Source organism: Lolium perenne, chromosome 3 (genome assembly GCF_019359855.2).
Source record: "Lolium perenne isolate Kyuss_39 chromosome 3, Kyuss_2.0, whole genome shotgun sequence".
Taxonomy (NCBI): Eukaryota; Viridiplantae; Streptophyta; class Magnoliopsida; order Poales; family Poaceae; genus Lolium; species Lolium perenne.
In genome coordinates, this window is record NC_067246.2 from 122580446 (window position 1) to 122591927 (window position 11482).

The 11482-nt window shown below is 49.2% G+C and overlaps 1 protein-coding gene across 1 annotated transcript; it reads right to left on the minus strand.

The window, feature by feature from the left end:
* Positions 1 to 9108: 9108 nt before the first annotated feature.
* Positions 9109 to 10212, minus strand: LOC127339595 (3'-5' exonuclease-like). The gene has a single exon (XM_051365429.2). It carries the CDS (start codon positions 10015 to 10017, stop codon positions 9370 to 9372), a length of 648 nt encoding a protein of 215 aa, XP_051221389.1. The 5' UTR covers positions 10018 to 10212; the 3' UTR covers positions 9109 to 9369.
* Positions 10213 to 11482: the final 1270 nt, after the last annotated feature.

Genomic DNA, 11482 nt, shown 5'->3' on the forward strand with positions numbered 1-11482 from the left:
CTATGCTTTCTGGATAGTAAATAATAATCATTCTATACTTCTACCTTTAGTACTGTTTTATCAAAAACATATGGAGCAACGAGGTGCAATCATGTGGTCACAACAAAATCAAATAAGAGAACGTACACAACCAAGTAATGAATTAATCAGGGATGGGGCTAAACTAATGCAATTACTATATACTATTATCAATGCTCAAAAATTGCACATTATATTTTCTGAAGTTTAAAACAGTATGAAGCAAGACTTACAGGTACACATGATACTAGATACTTTCTGAAGCACCAGAGGACACTAATTGTCAACAATTACCATTATGAAGCAAGGCTTACAGGTACAAATGTATTTCAGAAGCACAGATTTTACATAAATTGGGATGCACATGGTCTCAAATGGAAGCTGTAGCTTTTTATACGATACAGAAATTGGTGTCAGATAAAGAAATTGGAAATTTGCAAGCTCCCTCTTTTTCTTTGAAGTAGCTAACCTAGTTTGAACAACATCAGAAGGAAGCTTGAACAACATCCAAACTAGTTCATAGTGCTAGTTAATTCATAGTGCTACAATTATCAGAAGGAAGCTTGAACAACATCCAAACTAGTTCCATCAGTACAAGAACACTTGGAATCTATGGTTCTAATCGTAATTTCCATCAAATAATCGCTGCGGACATGGGAAGAGATTGGCATAGAGAAGTGGCGAAAGCTTACTCAGTTGGACGGGAAGAGGACGGCTCGGGATGAGAACTGCGTTGCGCGCGCCGACCCTGTCTGCGCCCGCGGACGACTCGGGAAGAGGGCGACGGGGCGAGCAACTGCGATGGAGGGCGACGAGGCGAGGTGCTGCGAAGGAGGGCGACGGGGTGAGGTGAGGAATGACGGCGGATCGAGGAATGTGGCAGGGGAGAGAGGGAGGCAGGGGAGAGAGGGAGGCAGGGGAGAAGGGCGCACCTGCGGTGGAGGGCGACGGCAGCGACGGCGGCAGGGGAGAGGCGGATCGATGACGGCGGCAGATCGACGGCGGCGGATCGACGACGGCGGCGGATCGACGACGGCGGCAGATCGACGGCGGCGGGAGATGCGCGTGGTGGGATTTGGGGATCGACGGGGACGGGAGGGGGAAACGCGTCACACGACTAAGTCGTTGAAAGCCTACCCCCGGCGTTTTGGCGTAAACGCCGGTGGTAAGTTTACAGCCACTAACAGGTGGGCCCAATTGTTGTTTCCACCGGCGGAAGGAGCCTAATTCGCCGGGGGTAAAGTTTTTTTTTCCTTCAGCTGGCGAGACACCTTTAGTTCCATAAACATGTTGATTAATCAAATCTGATTACTTAGCACAGTGGTGCCATTCTCGATCTTGTACACAGCCTTGCACCCAGGGTTCGAATCCCTCTAGGTGCAAAAAGGCCAACCTTTTTTCCCTTCCCTTTTCTTGCTAAGACCTCTTTTATTGTTTCTTGTTTATTTGGATAAATTGTAAAGTCCTTTTGGCGACATCTCATAAAAAACCAATGAAGGATGAATTGCAAGACATAAATTTAGGATTTTAATTCTTGAATGACTTCAAAGTCCTTTCGGCGAGATCCGATAAAACACCAAGACATAAATTTAGGATACACTTGAGAAGGACAAATGGTTGTTCGAGAGATAATTATTATAAATACACAAATGACTTCAAAGTCCCTTCCGCTTGGTCCTTGTGACCCCACCGGTATCGTCGCGACTCCTTGTGTACGGAGGAACACTTGTCCTAGGTAGCGTCGTCCTTCTTCTTCTTAGTGTGTAGGTTCTATCGTCTTCATCGGGTTCTTCCATCATTGGGTCTCCGACGAGGCCGTCGAAGTCTCGCTCATCGGCAACTCCATCCATTCCGACGAGGGCCCTTTTTCCTCTCCTTACGACAACACGGTTGGGCCTTGACGGGTCAGTTATGAAGAAGCATTGCTCGACGTGCTTAGCCAATACCCAAGGCTCATTTTGCGCGGTGGGGTTCTTGGTCTTGGATTTGGGGGGAGTCGCATGGTGGTGACATAAGCATCTTCTTTTGTGACGTCCGTAGCCCATCTGACACAAAACATCGGTAGCTTCTCCCCGACGTAGTCGAGCTCCCAGATTTCCTCGATCCTTCCGTAATACCTTTTCTTCTCTTCACCCGTGTACGATTCCATCGTCACACCCGAGTTTTGATAGTCGCTTCTTTTGTCTCTCTCCTCTGCGGAGAATGTGTAACCGTTGATGTCGTATTTCTGATAAGTCATGAGGTTGGGGGCGGGCCCATAAGACAAGGCCAATATCTTGTCTACGTCGCTTGCCATTGGTGGGGATTGGCATCAATCTGGTCTTTGAACCAGCTCGCGAAAGAGGAGTTGTGCGCTCTAAATACCTCTTCTTCCGTCATCGGCTTGTCAGCCCTGCTCTTGATCATGTTTATGTGCTGATCCACCCAAGGCTCTACCTCGTTCATGTGATGTAGTGCTACTAAGTGGGCCCTGTTGAAGTCTGTTCTCCTATCATCTTGATCCGCGTCGAGTTCCCTCTTGCCAGCGTTGTAGCCTACTCCCTCGAATCTGCTGAGGTGCTTGTTGGCGGGCAATCCAACCGGACGTGGGTCGTCCTCGTTTAAATAATTCTTGCAGAAAGAGATGCACTCCTCGGTGAGAAAGCCTTGGACGATGCTTCCATCCGGTTGTGCCCTGTTACGAACGTATCCTTTGATGAAGCCGTTCATTCTTTCTAACGCCATCATGGTGTGAAGGAACGCGGGCCCGAGATCCTCGATATCGTCCACTATATGCACCAGCAGATGGACCATGATGTCAAAGAATGCGGGCGGGAAGTACATCTCCATCTCGCATAGGATGGTGACGATCTCTTCCTGCAGCCTCCCGAGTTTCTTGACGGTTATCGACTTTTGAGTGATGACGTCGAAGACGTTACACAGGTCAGTCAGCGTCGCACGAACGTGTGGTTCCATTATCCCTCGGATAACAACCGGAAGTATCTGCGTCATCATTACATGACTGTCATGAGACTTCATCCCGCTGAAGATTTTTTTCGTCGGGTCCAGCCATCTGCGTATCAGCCCAGCGTAGCCTATGGGAAATTTGACTTCTAGGAGGCACTTGAAGAATTGTTCGAGCTCATCGGGATTTAGAGTGAAGCAGGAGGGCGAGGAGTTTCGCGCTGCTTGGCCACCCTTTTGCGTTTGCGACCATCCATCTCCTCCTCCTCAGTTTCCTGGTCAACCTGCGCGAAATGAAGCTCTTTTCTGATATCAAGGGCCATCAGGTCGTGTCTTGCTTTCGACCCGTCTTTGGTCCTCTCCGGCATGTTGAGCACAGTGCCAAGCAAGCTCTCGCACACGTTCTTCGTGATATGCATGACATCAAGGCTATGAGGCGTACCGAGGATCTTCCAGTACGGCAAGTCCCAAAACACGGACCTCCTTTTCCATACCCCCAAGAGCGGCCCGAGTTCCTTTTTCTTTCTCTTGTCTCCTTTCTTCCGCTTCTGGATCTTTATCTTACCTGCTGGAGGGCAGTCTTTCCAGTTTTTCAACAGAGTATCTATCTCTTCGCCGCTTCGCCTAGGTGGAGGTCCCTCGACCTCATCCTTCCCATTGAACAGGTCTCCACGCTTCCTCCACGGGTCATTCTTGGGAAGCCACATTCGATGCCTCATGTAGACGGTTTTTGAAGACCCGGGATCCTTACCCAGCTGTAAAAACGGCATCTTTTCCATGCACCTCACACATGCCTTGTGTTTGTGGCACACCTGGCACGCGATATATCCGTATCCAAGATAGTCCTGCACCGTCGTCAACAGTGCGGCTTTCATACGGAAAGTTTCTTGTCCGTAGGCGTCCCAAGTTTCTATCCCTTCCTCCCACAGAGTGACTAGCTCCTCCTTCAATAGCTCCAGATACAGGTTGATATCGCTCTCTGGCTGCGTCGGCCCTTGGATTAGCATACTCATGTGTATGTACTTCTTCTTCAGGCATAGCCATGGAGGGAGGTTGTACATCCATACAAACATGGGCCAGGTGCTGTGCTTGCTGCTTTGGTTCCCAAACGGATTGAGTCCGTCGGTGCTCGCACCCAACCTGATGTTCCTTGGTTCTTTCCCGAATTCTTCGTAATACTCATCGTCTAATGTTTTCCACTGGCTTGCATCCAAAGGGTGTGTTAGCACTGGGTTTTCAACCCATTCTACATCACGCATCACCGCCTCCTTTCTTTCCGCGTGCCAACGCATGAGCTTTGCTTCCTTAGGGTCCATGAAGTACCGCTGCAGACGGGGCGTGAGCGGGAAGTACCACGCAAATTTTCGAGGAGATTTTCTTGTCCCTCTCTTGTATCGAGATTCGCCACACTGTGGGCATGTATCGAGATTGGCATGCTCGTTCCGATATATTACGCAGTCACTGATGCATGCGTGGTATTTCTGGTGCGGTAAATCGAGAGGGCACACGATTTTCTTGGCCTCCTGTAGGCTACCGGCACACGTGTTATCTTTAGGAAAGTGGATCTTCAAGTATCCGAAGAGTTCGTCCACACTTGTGTCCGTGCATTTGTGCTTTGCCTTCATCTCCATAATATCGAGAGCGTATCTCAGACGGCTCTCCTCCATCCCACGAGCTGCGTCGTACAACGGAGTTCTCGAGTCTACCTCGAGTTGATCCAGCTTAGCCTTCCGTCTACCAGCGATTTTGGGGTCGGTCGATGTGTTGCTGAGAAGAAGTTCTTGAACATGACGGTCCTGCACGGCCGCGGTTAGCGGGGTAATGCTACTCATGTCCTCGTCGGCCGCATGTTCTTCCCGGCCTTCTTGATCACCATCAACGTGTGCGCCATCCTCTTCAACCTCGTCTCCATTGCTGTATGGGGCATCCTCTTCATCACCTTCGTTATCATCATCTCCACCATCATCATCTCCATCATAATCACCTTCGATATCATCATCTCCATCATCACTCATCCACTGAGTATGCCCCTCCATGAAACTATACCTGAGCAGGTGCTCATTCACTATGCCTGAAAAGGGGTCGAACAACGACCCTAGCTTGCATCTTCGACAAGGACACATTATATCATTTCACTTTTTTTGATACATGTCGGCCGTCGCGCGTTCCACGTATCTATCCACGACGCTTTCCCTCGTCTTGATGACCATCGTCGCCTACAGGACAAGATAATTGATTACAACCGCCGCCTCGGTTTTCACGAAAAAATTCGGCATGACCTTTGCTAAATATTGTCATGCTGGAGTTCAAAAAATTCGCCGGAACGGAAGTTAATCAACATTCCGGCAAAACATTGGATACTCAATGTTCCTGCACACGTCAACAAATGCAAAACAATGCATTTACATATATGGAACCGCGTCTTTTGCCATCACTAGTGACATAACCGTGACTTTTCACCAACTCATGAACATTCCACTCATTAGTTATATACCTATTAGTTGATGCGACGTCCAAAAGCACCGGAGAGACGCCACACGTCGACTTTTATGCTCGAGAGATCTAGAGATCTAGAAATAGAGAGATCTAGCTAGATCTAGTGGAAAAGGTGGTGGGATCTAGATCTAGATCATGCAAATCATGCTAGAGGGGCTAGGTAGTGCATGATTTGCTCAAATACATCATATTTTGTTGGTTGAAATAGCTAAAATAGGTGGGGGAATGAGCTAACTAGTGCTTGGGTTGATTTGCCATCACATATGAGTGTGTGTGGGTGGTAGTAGGTGGCTGGTCGTCTTAATAATGGCCAGCCCCAGGTTACCGCCGGTGCTTACATACCAAAATGCCAGCGGTACAGGCCGTTACCGCCGGCGTCTGCGGGCCCGAAACGCCGGTGGTAAATGAAGGCTACGTGGCCCACCCTGGCGCGGAGGCAGGGCCCATTACCCCCGGCGTCAACAGCCCACGTCGCCGGCGGTAGAGCCAATTACCCCCGGCGCCCTCGGGGCCAATTCGCCGGCGGTAAGTGAAGGCAGCGTGGCCCACACTAGCGCGGCGGCAGGCCCCATTACCCCCGGCGTCAACAGCCCACGTCGCCGGCGGTAGAGCAAATTACCCCCGGCACCCTCGGGGCCAATTCGCCGGCGGTAACACAAGGCCCAATTGTGATACCGCGGCCCATTGTATCGCCGGCGCCTGCGTGCCCATTTCGCCGGTGGTATTGGTGGCACCCCCGGCGCCATCCTACCTCCTGCGCCGGCGGTAGTGTTAGGCCCCCCTGGAAGCTATTACCGCTAGCATCTTCAACTTGTATTTGTCGGCGGTAAGGAGTGCGGCTATAAGCTATTCCCTAGTACCTGGTCTCCGGTCGCCGCTGTCGCGGTTATGTCGACCTCAGAACTTCATGGCCACCTCCCGTGCCAGAGCCTCCCCTTGATGGAGCCAACCGCCAGCGATCCCTAGTAACTCAATATTATACCAGACGCATGTGTAGCCACCTCCCGCGGCATGCTCGATCAACCCTCCCACCAATGAGAGAGAGTGTGTGTTGGGGGTTGGGGTTAGAAGTGTGCACCTGATCGACTGGCCTCTTCCCGTGTCCATGCCCCCGCTGTATCGCTGCCGTCCAGGCCGCAAGGTCCGTCCTCCTCGTGCATCCCCACTCGAGCCGCGACCGAGCCACGGGATGGCGCCTGCCTAGACCCAGCAGAGGAGGAGCCGAGCCCGTCGGCCGGTGCATCGTGGAAGAGGCCCAGCTACCCGAACGGTGCTCCTTTGTCGCCCCTCGAATCTCCGGGCAGGGCCGGTCTCCCCCGCGCCCGCAGCAGCTCCGTGGATCTTGGTGAGGAGCTCGCGGTGGTGTTTTCACGGATGGGGCAGAGAAATGGCGACCAGATAGGGGACGATCTTGTTGCAGTTGGACTGGAGCGTGGGTCCTACCTGACAGCGTGAGAGGCGACATATGCCTATGCGTGCGCGCGGTGGAGCGCTGAGAGTGCAGCGTTTGCAACAAGATTACTTGTTTTAAGTAATATGCTTACTCTTATTTAAATTAATTGTTGCAGGTTATGCAAAATGTTGTCTAAATTTGTTTAGATTCATTGAACCCACGATAATTAATTTATATCAAATAATTTAGATTAAAGGGAGTGCATGTGTTAAAAGAAAATCAAATGTTGGACAAAAATTATGTAAGGATCCAAATTAATCCATCAAGGCAAATACCACTGCAAAAAGGATACTGATGTCGATGCGGAATAATAATCTAGCACATCAAGTAAAACAGGATGACTGAACAAAATAGAAAGCATCCAGACGCAATAAACATAAAAGCTATTTAGACTGCAATGCTAGCAACCAGACATGCTCGTCACATAAGAGAAAGGAAAACGCTTTCCATCCGGCGACCGATCGCTCGCCAGCGATCGGTCGTCGTCCCTCGCTCCCGCGCGGCCCTATATGGGCCTGGTTTTTCGGCCCAAACTGGAGTGTTGCTTTTTTTTAAAGAAATGTACCGTGTTGTTTTCAGATTTGTAACAATTAGATAAAAAATTTGTTGTAAACTCACACGACATAATTTGTAAGATTTTTCTAAGTGATATGTTACGAAAATGTGTGTTTCTTGATACGTTGTAAACGGATGATTTTTTTGTTGTAATTATTTGTGATTTTTGGTGTAATTGTTTTAGTCATGGACACTTTTTTCGTAGAGATGTTGTATATGTTCATTAGTTTTGTAACAAATGCGTATAAAAGTTATAGAGAAAGCATGTCAGAGATATTGTAATATTTACCTGGACTTGCTATAAATTATTTTGTTGCAATCGCTAATATTTTTTGGTAAAATAGCTGGTGATTTTTGTTGTATTTGTTTCTAACTTTTGTAAAAATAGACGATGATTTTTGTTGTAATTCAAGTTGTAGCAAATTAAATTATTTCTTAACAACTTTTGAATTATTTGCAAAAATATATTTTTTTAGTTGTAAATAGTCTGTGGTTTTTGTGGATGATGTTTGCGACTTTTGTTGTAAACACCCAAATTATTTGTGGCCTGTGTTGCTAATTATTGTTGTAAATATTTTACTGGTTTGTTCTAAAGATATTTATGGAATGAAAACAGATTTTTATTGTAAACATCCAAATAAAATAATGTTGGTTTTTGTTATTAATTATTGTTGTAAGTATGTTTCCGATTTGTTGTAAAGATATTATTGCATGGAAACTGACTATTATTGTAAACACCCAAATAAAAAATATTGTTTTTGTTGTTAATTATTATTGTAAATATATTGATAATTTGTTGTACATATATGTGAAGATTTACTGTGAAAATTTTGTTGTAATACTTTTTATTTTTTGTACACAAAGTGGCGGGTTTTGTTGCTATACTAAACAACGGGTTTTGTTGTAAATATCTGAAAGTTTGGGGGCGAAGGGAAACACGTGTTCGGTTTAAACTGATAGGCTTAGGACCGCGGGTTGATTTTCCAAAAACCAGGGGCAAAATGCAAAAATCGAAATGCTACTAATTCTGCACGCCGGATTACGATCGAACGGCTCTGGTACAACCGATCCCCGCGCGCAGATCGGCCGACCTAAGAGAAACTATTATAGCAACAACGTGGCTGCAAATTGGATTTTCTGCCACGTGAAATCACTTGAACCTTGATCGTTGCATGCTCTGAGTCTGGCCTCTCCGCGCCCGATTCAGAAGCAGAGTCCCTGTCCACATCGGGTGTCCGGCTTGACTCCCAGGCGAACCCCGATGTAATGCGAGATGCAGGCGTCGATGGAGGTGTATATCACCTAATTCTTCGACAGCGTGCGGCGGTGCCACTTGCTGATGCCCACCCAATTCATCTTCCTCACGCCGCACCACTTGTTGTTTTCGGTTTGTGTACCAAACGAGCGTGATTTAATATAAACGATATGTTGAAAACATAGTTAGACATTAGAGGTTTGCAAAATGTACGTTGCCTAAATTTATTTAGATTCATTGAACCCACGATAACTAATTTATATCAAATAATTTAGATTAAAGGGAGTGCATGTGTTCAAACAAAATCAAATGTTGGACAAAAAGTATGTAAGGATCCAAATTAATCCATCAAGGCAAATACCACTGCAAAAAAGATACCGATGTCGATGCGGAATAATAATCTAGCACATCAAGTATAACAGGATGACTGAACAAAATAGAAAGCATCCAGACGCAACAAACATAAAAGATATTTAGACTGCAATGCTAGCAACCAGACATGCTCATCACATAAGAGAAACTATTACAGCAACGACGGGGCTGCAAATTGGATTTTCTGCCTGGTGAAATCACTTCAACCTTGATGGTTGACTGCTTGAGTCTGGTTTCTACGCGTCCGATCCGGAGCCAGAGTCGGTGTCCGGGTTCTTCACGAACCAGAGCCGAGGCGAACCCCGATGCAATGCGAGATGCAGGCGTCGATGGAAGCGTATATCACCTGATTCTTCGACAGCCTGCGGCGGCCCCAGTTGCTGATGCCCACCCACTTCGTCTTCCTCACGCCGCACCACCCAAGGACCTGATCCGCCATGCGCTCCATGGAGGCATTGCCCATGCCCGTCACGAGGCGAAGCTCTTGCGGGCGCGCCACCTCCAGGCCGTGGTAGTCCCTCAGCATGCGGCAGTCGGAACGGATGTTGTACGCGACGAAGCCCACGCGCGCGTCGTCGAGGAAGCGCCGGAGAATGGCAGGCACAGCACCGCCGGCCTGCGCGATCTGGAACACCAGGCACCTCCGCCCGCAGCAGAGCTGCAGCGTGCCCGGCCGCGGCTCGGCGCCCAGACGGCGGAAGGAAGGGGTCCACTGCACGCCCATGCCGACGGTGAATCCGGCGCCGGAGCGAAGGCGACGGGTTTTGCGCCATAGTGTTGAGTACACCCACCGGCGCGCGACGCCCGGGTTTGCGGTCACGGTGGTGTTGACCGTGGTGTAGCCGGCGACGCGCACCTCGTAGATACGGTGCTTCGGGGAGGAGCGGATGACGCGCGCGGACACGGCGGCGGTTCTGGCGACCATGGCTCGGTAGTTGCCAAGGACGGATGAAGATCTAGCTAGGTTGGGGAGCGCGGCTGGAGTCGATGGTTTCCTTCACGGAGGGAGGTGATTACAAGCACGGTACCTGTATATATGCTGCTGTTCAAAGACTAGACGGAGTGCAGAGGTGTCCGTTTCTGACAAGGAAAAGGCTTGATGCGATCGCGCACGGGCGCGCCATTGTCAATCCCTTGAGCCGCGCGTACGTCAGCTCGCCTGCCGCACGCACGCCTTGCACTGCACCCACGCTTCGTAGTGATAATCTTAGACGTGATAAACTATGTATTATGGTAGATACTAATCATAGACTAGTTGTAGTTTGACACGGTTGATAAACCGACTCATGTACTTGTACCATGTAAAGCTTACCCCTATATATACACATACCAGGCCGGACCAAGTTTGGTACCGTGCACTACCCTACAATCATCTACTCTACACGTATTTTGTTATGGTATCAGAGCCGACGGTTTTGCAAACCTAGATCGGATCTTCGTCGCTCCTCCACGATCGCAACGCCGTCGACTTCCACGATCGGCGCTACCCTTCTCCGCTGCAGTCATGGAGTCCTCTCCGGCACTCTCCGCTGAATCAGTTGGGTCCAAGTCAAGCTCCTCAAGGCTCTCAAACCCCTCGCTGAACTTCAGCGCGGGTTCGTCTTCGTCATCACCTACATTGTCGGGGTCCTTCAATTTTGCTCCGATGATCACCACCTGGCTTACTCCGGACAACTATCTTTTCTGGAAGGCTCAAGTATACCCTGTGCTTCGCAGTCATCTTCTCACCGGTTTCATCGATGGCACTTTCCCGTGTCCGCCGGAGACTGTCGCGAACCCTGCGGTGGCCAGCGACGCCAAGGCTCCTCCCATGATCAACAATCCTGAATTTACCGCGTGGCACCAGCAAGATGCGGCAATACTCTCAGCCATCATGTCCACCTCTACCGAATCAGTGCAGGGGATCATCCTCTTTGCATCTACTTCCCATGAAGCCTGGTCTACCCTTGCGTCGAGCTATGCGTCGCAGTCGACGGCGCGCGCCATGCAAATCCGAGGCGCCCTCAACAAGGTGAAGAAGTTGGACTCCTCGGTGACTACCTATTTCAACAAGGTGAAGTCCATGTCGGACACGCTGACATCCATCGGCGAACCGCTTAGGCCGGCGGAACTCACTGGATACTTGATGAATGGTCTTGATGAGGACTACGATGCGCTTGTCCAGATAGTATCAGCCCGTGCACTCACAGATCCCATGCCTGTCCGTGACATCTATGCACAGATGTTGAATACTGAGCAACGCATGGAAGGAAGAAAAGCTGAAATTAGTGCTGACGTAAACATGAGTGCACATTACAGTGCTCGATCAGGAGGTGGTATGCCGTTGATCCCAGCTGGTATACCGACACCGGCGTTACAGATCACCTTACCAATGAGCTTGACAAGCTCCA